Raw genomic sequence first — 16,302 nt, 5'->3', positions numbered from 1 at the left:
GCTTTCTGCATCCCAGGCACACTTTACCTCTCCTTGAACCCCCCTACAGTCATGACCATAGATGCCAGAGTAGCCAGACCATGCTAAGCTCCAGTGACTTTTATTTTCATGGTAGGAGCTGAGGATCACCTGTTAGATTCTGGGCCCAGGACACTGATTGCCGCCTGGCGCCCACTCTCTATACAGTCATTGACAGCAACCCCCTCATAGGAGGCTCCAGCCAGAGTCAAGGGCAACTTTTGAGCAGCCAGGAATTTCATAGCTGACTCTGGAAGGAAAGGATAAAAGGAATTTTGTGGCTACAGGTCTGATTTCTTCAGCCCTCAGCCCAACTGCTTTCCAAACTTACCCAGTTTTTGCCAGTGGCCTAGTGTATACTGAGGGATGCAGTTCTGGGAAGAGGGGAGAGAATACAGTACAAAGTTTATTACTGATTTTCCAGGCCTTGGTTAACATAGAATGACAAATATACCTTGTATTCAAGGCCTCAAAAAGGGAACTGATATGAGTTTACCCCAACTCACCTTGTGTAGATGGACCAAGCAGTGACTCGGTGGCTCCTTCAGTCCTAATTGTGTGGCAACTGCTTCCTGTGCCTGCTGCTGGAACAGCTTCTGAGATAAGACACAGCCACTAGCCTCCAGCATCTGTAACCAGGAACCTCCCAACATCACCTGTGAAGGGAATATAGCACTAACCAGCTTGGTCTTGCCTACAATGGGGCACAGAGGAGCCCTTTGGAAAACCCGCTATACAACATGTCCTGCTCTCACAGTGACTCTGAGGCCAGGGGGGCTTCCATCCTGCTCAGGGAAAGCAACTGAGTCATACACGATTCCCAGGACACCTGGATCTTCTGAGGATGGTACCAAATGTCCAAATCCCTGGAGGGGGGAAAAAATCAGGAAGGAAAGTCTCCACCTGAGGCTATACCTTTCCTTCCCCTCCATATCATACCTGGACAGGCAGGCGAGCTCCTCTGTACTGCAGGTTTACCACAGCCACAGACACAGCAGTGATGGTACTAAGGACTTGAGCCAGTGGGGCCGCCTCTGTAGGGAGCAGCTTGCTGAGTCCTGAAGGAGAACAGGCCTGATTCAGGAGGCATTCATACTACAATTTTGTCAGCTCTCTTTGAGACTGGATTGCTTGGGGATGTTCAGCTTAGGGGCATGATATGATCCTGCTCGCTCAGGAAGAAACAATTATTGCTTCATGCTGGTTGGGGAAAGGGAGGAGGCTACCCTATTACCTGAAGCTGGAATGGCACTAATAATGTGGTCAGCCTCCAGACTGCTATCCCCCAGAGACACCTGAGAAGATGAAAACATTTGAGAACAAGCAATCATGGGTGAACTGAGATTTCTCCTGCACTGCTCTCGGTTTCCCAGGATGAAGACACTGAATGACTATATCATCTGCATAAAACTCACCTTAGGAAGTAGGCCAGAGGCCAGTGTGGCTGCTCTGGAGTGTTCAGTGAAGCTGGGTTGTTTCTTCCTCATCTCTGACTCTCTGACCACTTCCTACTTTTTGGGGGCAGGGCTAGAGATTGAACCCAGGGAGTCACCCATGCTAGGCAAGTGCCCTAGCACTGAGTTACATCCTCCTCCTCTGACTACTTATAACTACAACTTCTATTTACAGACTTGCATCAAAGGGATCTGACAGGAAGGTCCACAAATAAGGTCCCTAGGAACCTGGGGTAGCTCATGAATAAATGATTTCATTTTTATTTTTGCAATTCTGGGAATTGATTCTAGGGGTGCTCTGCCACTGAGCTACATCCCAACCCTTTTTATTTTGAGACAGGGTCTCACTAAGTTGCTCAGTCTGGCTTTGAACTTGTGATCCTCCTGCCTGAGGCTCCTAAGTTGCTGAGATTACAGGTGTGTGCTATCGGACCTGGCTCTGAATAACTTCTAAGGCAAGGAAACAATGAGTAATTCCAATTCTACCAAACTTGGCCTCGTTGAGCCACTTATAGAAACATCGACACGAGTTCATTACACCCCAGAAGGTTACCTACCTTCCAATGCCCTTCTGCTTGGAGAGTGAGCCCACAGACTGGCTGGCCTCTGAGAACACTGACCCCATTACTAGTGAGGTAGGTGTCAAGGGTCTGAGGCAACATCTCCATCCCTCCACGGAGTGACCACTGGCTCCAGCGCTCAGCCCGGGCTTGGCGAATAAGTGCTGAATCTGGCTGTGGGCTCTGCCCTGCAGAAGCAGCAGCAAAAAAGAATCATCAAACTAGCACCCCTTGCCTAACTGGCAGCCCTTAATATCTTCACCCTTTGAAACAATCCTGCCGCCTCACCTGCCCCCAGCAGCAGCCCCAGTATGATGGAACGATGGGTCTGCTCAGCTTGGAAGAGACTGGGAAAGCAGGACCTGATGCTGAGCTCACGGCTGTTGCCTGCAAACACTCCTCGGCAGAGACTGTCCATGGCTAGAGACGCCACCTTAAGGGTGAGACTGAGACTGAGAGGCCAAGGAATAAGATGCACTAAGTTTCCACTGCCCCTGCTTGGTAAGGAATGGCAGTAGGGAAGGGTTTGAGTTTTGAAGATTAGGGGAGACAAGAGGGCATCCCACATGACACAAAAAGAGCCCCCAGGAGTAGGTGTGAGTGGGGTATTCTGAAGCCGGTTTAGGACAGGAGAGGTTTGAGGCCTCTGAACAGTGTCACCTCAGGTCCAAGGCGGCGCTGGGCAAAACTATGCACAGTCTCATCAGGCTCTTTGCTCCGGGGCTTGGTCAACTCCCTCAGCCCAGCCCAAAGCAGAGGTCTGGAGAAGGGGGGTGAAGGACGGAATAGGCCCCTGTGTGGAGGAAGGCATAGTGAAGAGGAAGCTCCTGATTTACCTTCCCAGCCCCAGGGGCTCATTTTCATTCATTTGGCCCCTTTCTGCTGGAAGGGCTGACAGACACAGAGATGAAGAAATGGAAGGGCTGTGAGGATGGGGCAAAGTAAAAGGATGTGCAGTAAGGAGGTGATGGTGTTACCTGAGGCCAGAAGGCAGGGGGTGCAGGGCCCCATCTACATACAGGAACCTGTTCTGGGCAGCTGGGTGATCTCCCCGGACAGGCAACACTTCTGAGTCCAAGCCAAGCTCAGAAACCTGCTCTTCACATATCCTCAGAAAGAGGAGAAAATAAAGAAAGATCTGGCCCACCAAATATACTTCCTCCCCTCAATTCTACCCCCTTAGTAAAAGCCCACCTCTGCAACCTTTTCTTACACATTCCATAAGCCTCTCACCAGCAGCAGAGTGCGGGCTCCCAGGGCTCCGGCTGGCCGAATTCCCCGAGGTCCAAGTTCAAAAATCGCACCATCCGGCCCTCTAACTGAGCGGATCCAGCCTCCCAAACGCTTGCTGCCCTCCACCAAGACCACCTGGCGACAAGAAGGTGCCATTGAAGTACCATCTGGAGCCGCGGGGTGTGGGGGGTGGAAGAAAGAGCATCACACCGGCCAGGATCCACCCAGCTTTTGCTGGAAATGCAAGAGTAATAAATGAGGATATCTCTGGCATGCGTGAGGTACTCACCTTAGGTGGATGTGAGGCTCGGCTCAGATGGTAACAGGCGGCCAAGCCACTGATGCCTCCGCCCAGCACCACCACGGTCCGGCTCATTGGACTGCTTGGAGAAAGGGGGCGACAAGAACAGGCAGACTGGGAGGCACCCTGCGCTCCTGAAGCCCCGCTGGTTCCACGTTCCACCCTTGGCCACTCACTGATCTAGAAGAAACTAAGGCAGAGCGCGCGGATGGGCTGATGGAGAAGTGATGTCTTCGCCCAGGGGCCAGAGTTCATCCACGAGATAGGGACAAGAGAAAATGAGGTAAGAGAAGGAGGTGGAGGTACGGAGACCTATCTCCGCCGGCGACCCGCAGCGAGAGATAAGGGCCACGCCCACACTATCTGCTCTCGCAGGGTTGAGTCGGCAGGCTGGATGCCTGAGTTTTGAGGCGCTCGCTTCCCACGCCTCTGGAAACCAACTAGTGCTTGAGGTCCGCTAATCCCGCCCCCAGCCCTTTTTAGGTCTCTCGGACTCTCGGTCCACTTTATTCTGGCGGCACGCGACAGTCTCTTTCCGGCTTCTGGATTGGTGGGTCCTGAAAGACCCCGGATCACAGTCACCAATGAAAACTCTGAACCGGCAGTGACGTTACAGGCGGGGCGACGACATCTGTGAGAGTCGTTTTTGTGGACGGAACTGGAGATTGACCCGTTCAGTGCCAAGTTGAAGTGAGCTGTCGTGGCCCGGCGCTTTCCTCCCTAGGGCTCAGATGGCGAGAGTTGAATCCGGGAGTTGCATTCCCAGCTGAAGCTTCCCAGGCCCGGCTAGGGTGAGAACCCTAGAGGGATTGCCCCAGGAGCTTTGGTTGTAGAGAGAATAGATGGGGGCCCGTCCGTGGGGAGGCGGCTCTACAAACAGCTCCTTGATGTTAGCAACAGTTCGGGCCTACGGGAGCTAGGGCCGCCCGGCAACATACCTACTGTTTGTCCACAGGGGTTCTTGGGACAAGAACCTCGTCCTCGAGGGGCAGCCCCCATCTTCGGCAAAACCTGTCTTTCCAGTGTCTGCACTACCGTTTCAGGCTTCCCCGCAGCTCCGCCAATCTCAAGATTTGCCTGCTGCCTTCTTCCAATACTAAACCCTCCCTGCTTGGGCACGCACGTCCTGGTCCTGCTCCACTCCCGACCCCTCCTCCTTGGCCCTGAGGGCGCCCCCACCTGTTCAGATATGGAACTGGGTCCCAGGAATATTTCAATTGTACCCAATTCTGTATTTCCACCCCCAAGCACAAATAAAAATAAGAACATCACTTTTTTCTTAATAAATTTATTCACAAAAAGTAAGATTGCAGAGGGTATGGGGGCTGTACATGGGCAGGGGCCTGGTAAGCTCTGTACACAGGGCTGGGAGACAAGGGAGCCTCCAGGTGGAAGGGTACTTTTTAATAAAAAAAATAATGGGAGCTACAACCCCCCTCCCCCCTCCCCGATTAAAAAGACACAAAAATAGACGTCTCTGAGGTAAATGGGGAGCCTGGGACTTAAGGATGTTGAAAGGATTTCACAGGTGCCAGGGCATAAAGGGGGTGTCACAGGCACCGGGTTGGCTCCTGCATCAGTTGGTAGAACAGCACATAGCCTTCACTGGATGCCACTTGATTTTCGCTTATAGGGGAGACACTAGGAAAAAGGGAGATGGGGAATGGGTTGTAGTCATTCCTGTACATTCTCTCCTTCCCACAAGATTTAACCTCAGAGCATCCAATAAGAGATCAGGAAAGACCCCCACCTCTCCTTTCTCCGGGCTCTCTGCTCTCCTGGGGTTACACAGAAGGGGAGGGTGTCAGGGCTGTAGTGGGAGCAGGGGCTGTTCTCACCGAGAGTCATTGTAGACATGCCAACCAGTCTGGCATCGGCACAGGGCTGTGTAGTGGCCATAGTGGACACTGCCGGAGTGGTTGCAAAGGGCATAAAGCTGGTAAACAGGGCTTCCTGTGGAGTTAGAGATGATACAGTTCTATAACCACAGCTGAGCCCCCCTCCTAAAGCTCCTCAGGACCTTCCCCATCAAACTCACCGGCTTTGTCACTGGCAAAGTCCCCCAGGCTCAGTCTCTGCAGTGGAAAGTCTACACCTACTGAACTTTTCTTGATGGAGCCTCGAGAGGTGGAGAATCGATTCAGATCTAAGCCCTGGTTAAGGAGCATTTGGGAGGTGGAGGGTCTCTATGGAGAACTGCAGTCTTAAATGCTGTCCTCTCTCTTCCCCCAGAAGGCTGGGTGGCAGGCTTTTCCTAAGGAAAATTCAATTTCCAAATGGCCAGTCTATGTCAGCATAGAGGGTGAGAAAAGAGAATGTATGGGAGGTATCCTAAGCAAAGTAAGAATTTGAGGATTAGGATATGAAGCACGAGGATTCGGGGGAATCTTTGTACTGTCAACTTTTTGGTACTTCGTGTCTTCTGCCGACATCGGTCACACACCTGAATAAATGCCAAACAGTGTTAAGTTAATGTACTCTCTCCTCAGCTGGTTTTCTGACATCCCTAATCATACAAATTTAGAATGTTCTCCATTTCTTCTGTATCCTCTGGCCACACCCCTTTGCCCTCGAAGTACTAGGACATATCTGAGACCCCAACACAAATGCAGACATGTAATGATTATTTCCCATACTAAGGAAACATATGTACCCTTTTCTCCATATGGCGTTCCCCCAATTCTCCCGCCCTTATTATAGCCCTTGTGAACATCCACATACTGGGGCATTCTCTGACTCTAGCTCTTCTTCCTTGGTGAAAAGGCTGAAACAATCACGCAGAGACACCTTGCCCCCAGCAAATCCCTTCTGGGGGAAAAGGGAAAGTAAGGGTTAGCATGTTCTGCATTTTCTTTTCCTACTCTTCATCAAGCTAGGCTTCAGTTATACTCTAGAGACCCACAGGGTTCCCACCCATACTCTGGGGCTGGGTAGGTTTGGGTCATAGAACCTGTGTTCCTTCCACCCCTGGAATCCTCTGGAATCCCACCTTGGGGATGGGCAGGGACAGGTCACAAAAAACCTCGAAGGTCGTGGAGCGATACCCACAGGCCTGGCACTTGAGACAACTTTTCAACTGGCCCACAAACAGGTCTAGACAGAAGCAAAGGGGCAGGAGAAGAAGTCATTGTTGGGTACCTGAGATGCTTGAAATCCTGTCTCTTTATGCCCCTTTGCTTGACCCTCCTTTTCTCACTATCAATACTCCTAACAAACTCTTCATACCATTTCACATCTTCATCATCCAGTTTTGTTCCCACATACCACTTGAAGCATCAATTTTTTCCTCCAATCCCCAAACTAATTTTCCCTGTTGCTTTGTCCCATTTCATACCCACAATCTTGCTGTCCTCTCGCTCCAGGTAATGCTTCCACATTAGGTTGGCTCGATCATCATCACTATCATAGATCAGAGAAGTAGGGAGCACCCATGAGACAGCAGGAACACAAGGCACCACCAACACCACCAAAATGATACACAGAGCCCTGTACTATATCCACACCCCAACCCCTCCCCTAAATTTCTAGGTAAAATCAAAGGAGTAAATTTCTGGGGAAATCCAAGGCAAAAGAAAAGACTGGGACATATACCAGGGAAGAACATGCTATCTTCTTCCACCTAGCTTCAAGCCCTTTTTATGTACTTTGTTATAATTATCCCCTCCTCTTTTTTTTTTTTTAATTCTTTTCTTTAGTTTTAGATGGACACAATACCATTATTTTATTTATTCACTTTTTATGTGGTACTGAGAATCGAACCCTCACACATGCTGGACAAGTGCTCTACTACTGAGCCACAACCCCAACCCTACATCCCTAATCTTAACTACTTCAATTCTGTGAAGGAAGAAACACTGTTGGTAAACTACTGGGGAGAGATGGGAGGAGGAGCAACCCTTACCTTAACTCAGGTTCTTCAAGCAGAGTCCCTCCTCGGCGAGGTGGAGAGGGAGCTGGACCATTGGCCAAGATTGGTGGAGCCCGGCGACCTCGTCTGTTGATTTCAAGGTGTAGACGCTCCATGAGGAGTTTCAGGAACTCTTGGGCATCCTGCTGGCTACAGCCAGACAGAGAATATGGGAAACTGACCCCTTCCTTGTCCGCAGACACTATCCCCTGCCTAGACATGGTTCCTACTTTCTGAATGGAGAACATCTCAAGGCTCAGAACAATGTTGCGGGGGTCACTGCTTGGCACTACCCAAAAGGCATGACCAGAGAGAAATCTATACCCTCCAGCTCTCCCACCTGTATCCAGAGAAGGAGGGAACATATTTCTGGAAGACGGCTCGGAATCGAGTAGGATTCACAGCTTCACAGGAGTCAGGGTGCCAGAGGGCACCAATCACATCTGCAAAGGCTGTTGGGGTACGATTAGAAAAGGGAAACAAAGGTTAATGTCTGGAAGAGGCAGGCAAGAGGACATCTGGAAGGTAGAAAACAAACCCTAGGAAAGTAGGCAGTGGGGAAAAAAGGATACGACTGTCAGACTGATGGGCTGGAGGCCATGAGCACTGGCAGATAGACCTGCAAGAGGTTTGGGGAAAAGGGAACAGGAAGCAAGAGTTTTTGCCCTACCTTCAGTAAGCTCTTGTGCTCGGCCCCCTCCAGGCACCTCTTGCCGGAAGTCTCTTCGTAGACAGAAGTCTCTAAGAGGCCGAGTGCTGCTCAAACACTGTAGCACAGCATTCAGGAAGCACTAGGAAGCAGTAGGAACACTGCCATTACCTCTCCCAGAAACTTAGGAGAGCTTTAGTACTCTCCTTCTACATGCCTTCCCCAATTCACCAGGTTCTCCCCACCCCCAGTACCATTTCACATTTCCTTTTAGAGAGGAGCAGAATGGCTCTTACTGTATTTCCCAGATTTCGGAGGCCAACATGACCAGAGCCCAGAAGCAGCGTATGATGAGCCTGAAATGTCAGGGTACAGTCAGCAGTTTCCCATATAGCCATTTTAATCTTCTAACACCATGTTGCCTGCTGCCTCCCCCCGCCATACATGCCCAAACTCTACCCTCTCCCTCACTGGTCTCCCTACCTCACTGGTCATGAGCAGTAAGCCCATCACAGCTGAGTGCACCACAGACTCAGCCATAGCTGTCCCACCTATTCCCCACTTACTCCTCTGCCCAGCTAGCTGACGTCGCAGCTCCTGGGGCAACTCCCCAAGCACTGGCATGGTTGACCAGCTGCTCCTCACTCCCACCTTGCTACCTCCAAAGCTCCCTCCTGCCCCCGTGGCCCTTTCCTGCACCCTCTCTTTCGGGCACCAACTGCCGTCAGCCTAGCTCACTTAGTTTGGGAAATGGGCAACCACAGTAGCTCAGATGTTCTGAACCCATCCCTCTTCAACTCCAGAGATTAATTAGGCCTAGGCAAAGTCCTAAGAGAGAAAGTGCAGCAAGGGAAAGGAAGAGCCTGGGGACCCAAAGAAGTATTCGAAATAGTTGAGTTCATTCCCTGGGGACCAAAATGGCACACCATACTGGGGACTCACAGACAGTCCAGAAAATGGTTTAGAAGAGACCAGAAGTAAGGGAGAGGAGAGGATCCACTGCTATAAAGAATATGAGAAAGGAACTTAGGAAAAAAAGGGACAGGAAAGTCACATGATGACAAGAAAGCTGGAGGCATAAAGGAATATGAGCTTGGAAGGCCACATGTGTTGGCAATTCCTCACCATCTTGTCATCAGAGTAGAAAGGCTCAGAGGGCCGGGCAGATATCATGTGGAAGGAGCCATGGGAAGTGGGGGGCTCTGTCCGTATGCTGAGCAAGGTGGGGGGTCCAGGAAAGCCCCCAAGACGTCGGAGAGAAGTGCTACGTCTCAAAGTGGGTGGCTCAGGTCGGAGTGCCAAGCGGCTCAGTGCAGCCCCCAGCTCTGCAGTGCCACGTTGCCCTCCCAAGGCAATCCCCATTGGACGTAAGTCCCCACTGCTCACAGACTTGGAACGGGCTAGGTTGGTCCTGGATGGGATGGGCAGAGCCACAGTTGGGGGTGGTGAGCCAGGCAGGGGAACCCCATGATCTGCCCGAAGGGGGCCTCTGGGACGAGGGCCTGAGGTCCGTCCCCGTCCAAGCTCCAGTTTCTTGAGCCGTTCATCAGGGGGACCTGGCCGGGGAGGCAAAGGTCGTAACAAAGGGTTTGGCCCAGGGGCTGGGTTGCGGCGCTCCTTGCTGCGAGCCCGGGGGGCAAATTGTAGCTTAGATCCCACACGGGGTTGGACATTGACAGGTGGTTCTCGAGTCCTGCCCAGGCGGTGCTCAGAGGCCTGGGGCATTGCGGACACCACAGGCTGGACCTGGGAGGAGAAGAGGCGGTCAGCATTTGAGTTATTGAGGGGGATGAGACCCTAGGTTACCATATTAGTTTCCACATGCACTGAAGGCATGAATCAGGTCTATCAGATCAGTCTTGTATTCCCAGAACCTAGCAGTGTTTGCCACGATGAAAATATTTAGTAGCCCTTGGGTAAACAAATGAAGGAAAGAGCAACTCATGACTTTGACCCTTTCAACACCCCCACTCTCTCCCTACAGAAGACAACTCTACTGAAAAGCCTGCGATAAGTCTCTACCTCAGTTGTGTTGATAATCCATAAACTCATAAAAGGAGCCCTATACCTGGCTAGTCAAGTGGGGTGTGCTCTGGACCTGTGGTTAAATGCAAGTGTGGATGCAAGGATAACAGTATTCCACTCTCAAATTCCTTCCCCTCCGGGTTGCAAATGAAGCCGTCTAAAGGGGTGATTTCGACCCATTCCCTCCCCCACCTCCGATCTCCAACATGGTGTTGGGTCTCAGGGGGCAAAAGCTTAGAGACGCAGTATGAACAACTCTTGACCCCTAATCTCTGCTCCTCTCCCACCACAGCAGGGCTCTACCCGGGTCCGCCTCCCTCGAGGGCAAAAGGCCGAGACCGCTGATTGGCTACAGGGTCTGGCCGCGTATTCCCTGCGGTCCAGGAATGCTGTCCCTCTAGCCCAGTTCTCCCAGGCCCCGCAGGGGCCCATGAGCCTCCGCCTTTGTGGAGAACGTCCTCTGGGGTCTGGAGCACTCTTCCCTCATCTTCCCCTCCCCCGCCATAATGCCCCGACCCGTACCTGTCCCCCAGCGAGGTGGCAGGGGAGGCCAGCCAGGGCCAGGCTCCAGCTCAGGGTCACCCCCTCCTACCCCCGTGCAGCCCCCCCGCCGGCCGGGCTGCAGCTTTAGCCGCAGCTGTTTCCCAGATCGCTCCCGCCGCAAGGGCCGCCGCCATCTTTGTTGGTCCCGCCCGGCCACCGGCAACCAGCTTCACCGTCTCTCAAGGCGCCTGCGCACCCACACTCTGAATCTTCCCACCCGCCCCCTCGGCGCTTGCGTGAGCCCGCCCCCACGGCTCCACGGGCAGACACCATGGAAACGCTGCCAACTTTAGAACCGCTAGTTCTCAGCCCTGCCCTGAGTGGTCTTTAAATCATTGCTCCAAAGCAAGTTTCGAGATCCAGGCTTCCGTCACCCCGTCCTGTGACCTGAAGGAATGTAGATTTGAAAATCCGGGAATGGCCACGAGGATTACAGCACAGATCAGGACGGGTGCCAGTGTGACAAGCCGCAGGACTAGGTCCAGACAGCAGACCGCGGAGAAGCATTTAGTACTCCACATACGGATAGGAAGATTCTGGGAGGGCAGGGAATGCCGGACCTGCAAAACCATTCCTCACCCTCCTTGCAGTCTTAAGCAGTAGGGCAAAGCATGGCTTGCTGTTAAAGGACAATGGAGATCTCAGCAGCAGGGAGAGCAGTCAGATTTTCTTTCATTCTCCAGCTCCTGACCAGAGAATACTCCACTATCCACTTCCTCCCAGCCTACTATGGCTGCTCAATGTGCCTCTGGTTTTAGCTGCTCACCTTCTGTTAACAGCCACCAACGAAAATGACAGACTACCATGGGAAGCAGCTTTTATTGATGGGTTGTCAACAGAAACCAAAAAAAGGCTATGTACTCATTTTCAGCTACTCCCTATGCCACCAGGATGGAGGCCTTCATTGCTCTACTTGGGAAGGGAATATAAATTGCCTCTTGGTTTTCTAAAGTAAGTCTTTCCCCTCTCTGTGCAGCCTAACTTAAAAACTCAGTGGCAATACTATGTGTTTGTTGTTTTCATCAATAATGTCTGCTGCAGCAACTTAGAAACACCAGAGGTGGAGAGCTATAGGGGGAAGTGATCAGATGAGTAAGAAGAGTGATGCACAAGAAAGGAACGTAGCCTATCAAAGGTCCCTCTGTCCTGCCTCAGTGGCTTGATCCTTCACTGGTTGCATTTCTCTTTGTGCTGGATCACACCCTTCTGAATCAGATCAGGAATTTCCACTGCCAGCCACGGACCCAGCTGCAATACAAGGGAGACCCTGTGAGATTACTACCACCCAGTAAATGCCTCTTGTTCCATCAGAAGCTCCTTCCTGGAGAGAGATTCTGGGGGAACATGCCCAAGAGACAACATTATTATTCCTTGTTTACTCTGTTACTTTTCTTGTACTGCCCAGGGCCTAACCCTAACCCCTCCCCTTCCTATACCAACTGTACCAAACTTACCCCCAGGGCCATGAGATGAGCTAGTCCAAACTTGGGCACATTCCTGGCCCACAAAGGTTTGAAGTGATCAGTCAGGCATATTTTGCCACCCCTATGAGAAGGATAAGAGGAAGATATTGACATGCAAAATTCACCAAAATGCACAGCAGTCTCTGGGAGCACAAGAAGACCACTAGTACTCAGAACTGAGAATGAAGTCACAGTACTTTGCCCAGGTTTGAATTCCTCTAAGCCAATAGACTTTGAGGTTTTCTGCCTTGAGAGTTCTTCCCTAAGCCCTTCTCTGACTCTTTCCCATCTCCTATTCAGTCCTACCTGTACATCTTGGCTGTCTTTCCATCCAACTCAGGGACTGCAATTTCTGGAGCAGTAGTGGGATATGTGATAGGAATCTGGAGGAATTATAAAGCCTTAATAAAACAGAATTAGGATAGACAGGAACTATTCTAATCAAACATAAGTATTTCTTTCTTTCTTTCTTTCTTTTTTTTCTTTTTTAATCTTTCTTGATTGAATTTAAATGTTCAGCAAATTTCCCCAGCATCTTGGATATGCCAGAATTCTGGACATGGAGAGTAAAAGCTGTAACTAATGCTTGCTTCAAACTTCAATTTTCCTTTCCCATTTGTAAACTTTTCTTTGGCCTCTTCAAGAAAGGTTAGCTTGTTAATAATCATCTGATCTCTCCTGTTCTACTAACCTTCATATTTCCCACTCCATCACACTCACGTCAAACTCGATGTCAAACTCGTATTTGAGGAGGTCATGGATGTACCAACATTTTCCAAACCACCTGGAACAAAGACCAAACCTCAGTCAAATTTGCCCATCACTCTCATACTCAATGACATCTTGACTTAAGCCAAACTTGGGAGGCTCATGTAGATAGGAGTTGGGGCACTCTGGAGCTGTAGAAGTAGAAAGAGCTAACATGACCCAAGGCAGTTCCAGCAGTAGACTTTGGGATACCCAACTGTAAAAGCCAGGTAAGACTTCCACCCCACACTTCCCAGAGGGTATGCCTACCGGGTCCCTTCCTTGTTGGACTCCAGACGGAACCAATCATTATCTGCATTCTTGTTGTTCTCCACATACTAAAAGCAGAGAATGAGATCTTTGAGGGGGGAGTTGGAACCAAGAGTATTCCCACTCCCCTCAAAAGAAAACTATGATTACTTTCTCTCTCAGTATGTTTACCAAATTTTTCTGACATAAGCAAAACTAAAGACAAGGCTACCCTGGTAAGTTGGGGACTTGCCCAGAGCAGAGAATAGAAGACTTGAGTTCCAGTCAATTTAGCAGGCACAAAAGATGTGAAGATATCATCCGGATTCTTTTCTCATTTCTAATAGTGTCTGCCCTCAGTCCACAATTCACTTTATGGTATACTTCCTTCCTGCAGGGCCTCAAGCAGTCCTGGATTTCACTAGAACCCACATGCTGATGACTACCAAATCTTTATCTTTAGTCCAGATCTTTCCTTAGAACTTTGGACTTAAGTATACAACTGTATCCTCAAATTTCTACCTTTAATTTGAAGATACCAGAAATCTGGCACTTCCACCTAGAATTTATATTTCTTCAGACCTGTTTCTCATCCTGCATTCTCAACCTCAGGTTGAAGAGTTAGCATTCACTTAGTAACTGAAGACAAAAACCTGGGAATTTTCCTTGACCTTTCTGGTACTGAGGATTTAACTCAGGGTCACTTTACTACTGATCTACATTCCCAGTCCTTTTTTAATTTTTGAGATAGGATCTCACTAAGTTGCTTATGGCCTTGCTAAACTGCTCAAGCTGGCCTCAAACTTGTGATCCTCCTGGTTTAGCCTCCGAGTAGTTGGGATGACAGATGAGTGCCACCATGCCTGGCTGAATATTCTTCAAATCTACTTTTCCTTTTTATTATGGCCACACTGCCTCATTTAGATCATCATCTCTCTTTCACTTGGATTAATGACAAGCTCCTAATTTTTCTCCTACCTTTAATCGTACCCCTGGTCAACTGTATTTTTCATCTGTTACTGACCTAAACCCAAATCTGGTCATGTTACTCCTCAGCTTAAAATCCTTTAAAGGCATTCCAACACCTCCAAAATAAAATTTAAACTAGAGTGGTGGGTGGCACACACTGGTAATCCCAGCTACCTGGGGAGGCTAAGGCAGGAGGATGGCAAGTTGTAGGCCAGCTTGTGTAACTTACAGAGATCCTGCCTCGAAATAAAAAATAAAAAGGACTGAGGATGCCACTCAGTGGTAGAGTGCCCCAGGGTTCAATCCCTAGTACCACGAAACAAAATTCAAATGTTTTCAAATGTGCTCAAATCTATCTCCCCAGCCTTGTTTACCACTCCCTGTCTCACATCTGAAGCTCTAGCAATTCTGAAGTACTTGTTTCTTCATATACATCTGCAACATCTAGCTTATATTCCTTTGCTCATGCTGTCCTTGTGCCTTGAGCACCCTTCTCCCACCCTTATATTCTCTCAGATCAACTTATGTTTTCCTTTAAGTCTCAGCCCAAGCATTACTGCTTTCAGGAAGCCTTCCCTAACCAAACTCAAGCTAGATGAGGTATTGCTTCTCATACTCTCAGAACATCCTGGTCATTTCTCTCTCACTCTCCACTTAAATACTGTATGATAATGTTTCTGTCTACCACAGTTTAGGCTTCACCTTATTCGGTTTTGTATTCCCCCTTTAGAGTCTAGGAGCAATAATGATACTGCGATTTTACACACACAGAGTGAAAGAATACATGAAGATCTGCTAAGAACACTACAAGAGATTTTCTTCTCTTCTCATTATAGGAAGATTAGCTGATATGATGGCTCATTTCTAACCGTTAGTTCCACGACCCAACTCTCTACAACTAACACCTACTTGAATTTTCAGCCCTAACGTGTCTTCCTTCTTTAGGAAGAGTGAAAGAGAGGGCAAAGAGATGCGTTGGGGTTTAGGGCCTCAACAAGTACTTCTGACCCCCCTTTTACATCCCCTAGAACAAACACCTGGAGCCATAGAGACACGTCACCTTCCGGGAAGGCGTAACTTAAAAATACTGCTGCTGTCTTTAATTACAAGGTCTAGTCCCACTTTGTTCCTGACCTGAGTCTCTTCAGCCTACTTCCCCTCATCCTTCCTTAATCTCCCAGCCCCGCAACCGTCCCATTTCTCTGAATTTGTAAGTTAAATTAAAAAACCGGAAGCAGCTTCCACACGGAGCCTATTCCTTAGAACACACGATTGCCCGCAAACCCTCCGCTACGCGGTCGATTATAAAGCTCAACTGACCCGGATAAGAGACTGATATTCCTCCTTTAATCGCTGCACCCACAACTCCCGATCTCGGGGTCCAGCGTTAGTCTTCAGCACTGGAATCTCAGACACCACACGCCGTGTGGCCTCATCCGCCATCTTGGATCAGGGCGCAAGAGAAATGCGGAAGTGGTGTTGTCTGTAACTTCGCTCAGGGCGCTGCCATCTTTATTATGGGAAGAGAAGGCGTAGGGTTGCCTTAAGACTTCTCTGAATGCAACCTTTATTTTTTTCTTGTAACGACGACAAATTTGCCATCTGGTTACCCGCTGGTGATGCATCGGGAAGAACGAAATGGACACGGATTACTCCGTCCTGAATTTGCCACCTATCATTAAATCACCAGAGATGACTCAAAGAGGGACTTCCGTTGGTGCTCAGAGAAGTAAAGTAGAAAATCCTCCCAGAGACCTCCCCAAACCTGGAGCGTTTTTAGAATTTCAGGCTCTTCTAGGTACCCTTCCAGGAACTGTCTTCCCAAAACACGCGATTCAAAGCTTCCTTTGCTTACATACAGTCCAGCTGAGTATCAGAGGCCAAAGCAGTTATCCAATAGAAGTGTATGGAACTGATGATTACTAGAAACCATGCACAAAGTACTATATACAGCCCCTGCCCTTAAGAATTAACAAAATCGATTTAGAGAATTCAAAAGTTGGCTTTTTTTTCGTAATTAACTCATCCAGGGAAGAATTGTGTTTCTCTATATCCAGTGCTAAGCACACAATAGTTCTCCTTAATCCTTAGCAAAATTTTTATTTTCAGTTGATTTGAAAACCCAAACACATGAATTTTGGCTTTAAATAGCTTAAGTGAATCAGTCCAGCCTGTGGCAGTAAT

At 49.4% G+C, this 16,302-nt stretch overlaps 3 protein-coding genes and 1 long non-coding RNA gene across 12 annotated transcripts; 1 reads left to right on the top strand and 3 right to left on the bottom strand.

Annotated features, from left to right (window-relative positions):
• Positions 1-86: 86 nt before the first annotated feature.
• PPOX (protoporphyrinogen oxidase) lies at positions 87-4,642 on the bottom strand. Of its 8 annotated transcripts, none has more exons than XM_079108382.1 (13): positions 4,505-4,642; positions 3,555-3,648; positions 3,266-3,400; positions 3,010-3,125; positions 2,693-2,825; positions 2,321-2,465; positions 2,030-2,220; positions 1,253-1,313; positions 958-1,076; positions 774-884; positions 525-674; positions 350-392; positions 87-268 (listed from the first exon to the last, which is right to left on the bottom strand). In XM_079108382.1, exons 2-13 carry the CDS (start codon positions 3,639-3,641, stop codon positions 126-128), a joined length of 1,434 nt encoding a protein of 477 aa, XP_078964508.1. In that variant the 5' UTR covers positions 3,642-3,648; positions 4,505-4,642; the 3' UTR covers positions 87-125. The 8 variants fall into 8 exon arrangements, with proteins under 8 accessions (XP_078964508.1, XP_078964509.1, XP_078964506.1 ...); XM_079108383.1 differs by having other exon boundaries at positions 3,555-3,645; XM_079108380.1 differs by having other exon boundaries at positions 3,555-3,756; positions 4,505-4,639.
• Positions 4,219-5,034, top strand: LOC306642971. Its single transcript, XR_013758760.1, has 2 exons — positions 4,219-4,357; positions 4,522-5,034. It is a non-coding gene; the product is annotated as an uncharacterized lncRNA (long non-coding RNA).
• A 31-nt stretch (positions 5,035-5,065) lies between these two features.
• Positions 5,066-10,872, bottom strand: USP21 (ubiquitin specific peptidase 21; the record flags this gene model as incomplete). Of its 2 annotated transcripts, none has more annotated exons than XM_079108374.1 (13): positions 5,066-5,207; positions 5,405-5,519; positions 5,605-5,712; positions 5,931-6,009; positions 6,288-6,374; positions 6,556-6,659; positions 6,901-6,965; positions 7,468-7,623; positions 7,814-7,925; positions 8,144-8,264; positions 8,419-8,478; positions 9,248-9,868; positions 10,670-10,872. In XM_079108374.1, the coding sequence occupies 12 exons, from the start codon at positions 9,845-9,847 to the stop codon at positions 5,117-5,119; spliced, it is 1,698 nt and encodes a 565-aa protein (XP_078964500.1). In that variant the 3' UTR covers positions 5,066-5,116. The 2 variants fall into 2 exon arrangements, with proteins under 2 accessions (XP_078964500.1, XP_078964501.1); XM_079108375.1 differs by lacking the exon at positions 10,670-10,872 and adding an exon at positions 10,590-10,652.
• A 618-nt stretch (positions 10,873-11,490) lies between these two features.
• UFC1 (ubiquitin-fold modifier conjugating enzyme 1) lies at positions 11,491-15,633 on the bottom strand. Its single transcript, XM_079108730.1, has 6 exons — positions 15,439-15,633; positions 13,171-13,238; positions 12,874-12,937; positions 12,460-12,536; positions 12,145-12,235; positions 11,491-11,938 (listed from the first exon to the last, which is right to left on the bottom strand). The coding sequence occupies exons 1-6, from the start codon at positions 15,559-15,561 to the stop codon at positions 11,858-11,860; spliced, it is 504 nt and encodes a 167-aa protein (XP_078964856.1). The 5' UTR covers positions 15,562-15,633; the 3' UTR covers positions 11,491-11,857.
• Between the last annotated feature and the right edge of the window lie 669 nt (positions 15,634-16,302).

The sequence above is a fragment of the Sciurus vulgaris genome (assembly GCF_902686455.1).
Source record: "Sciurus vulgaris genome assembly, chromosome: 1".
Taxonomy (NCBI): Eukaryota; Metazoa; Chordata; class Mammalia; order Rodentia; family Sciuridae; genus Sciurus; species Sciurus vulgaris.
The sequence above is the reverse complement of the archived record's forward strand: the minus strand, read 5'-3'. Positions and strand labels throughout refer to the sequence as shown.

Excerpts from the sequence above, each read along its gene's own strand:
- PPOX (XM_079108382.1), bottom strand. The coding sequence starts at position 3,641 with ATGAGCCGGACCGTGGTGGTGCTGGGCGGAGGCATCAGTGGCTTGGCC. Across the intron at positions 3,126-3,265 it reads GAGCCCGCACTCTGCTGCTG|GTTTCTGAGCTTGGCTTGGA; the intron begins GTGAGAGGCTTA and ends TGTGAAGAGCAG. Across the intron at positions 393-524 it reads GCTTGGTCCATCTACACAAG|AACTGCATCCCTCAGTATAC; the intron begins GTGAGTTGGGGT and ends CCCTCTTCCCAG.
- UFC1 (XM_079108730.1), bottom strand. The coding sequence starts at position 15,561 with ATGGCGGATGAGGCCACACGGCGTGTGGTGTCTGAGATTCCAGTGCTG. Across the intron at positions 13,239-15,438 it reads AATATCAGTCTCTTATCCGG|TATGTGGAGAACAACAAGAA; the intron begins GTCAGTTGAGCT and ends CTCTGCTTTTAG. Across the intron at positions 12,236-12,459 it reads AAGACAGCCAAGATGTACAG|GGGTGGCAAAATATGCCTGA; the intron begins GTAGGACTGAAT and ends TCCTTCTCATAG.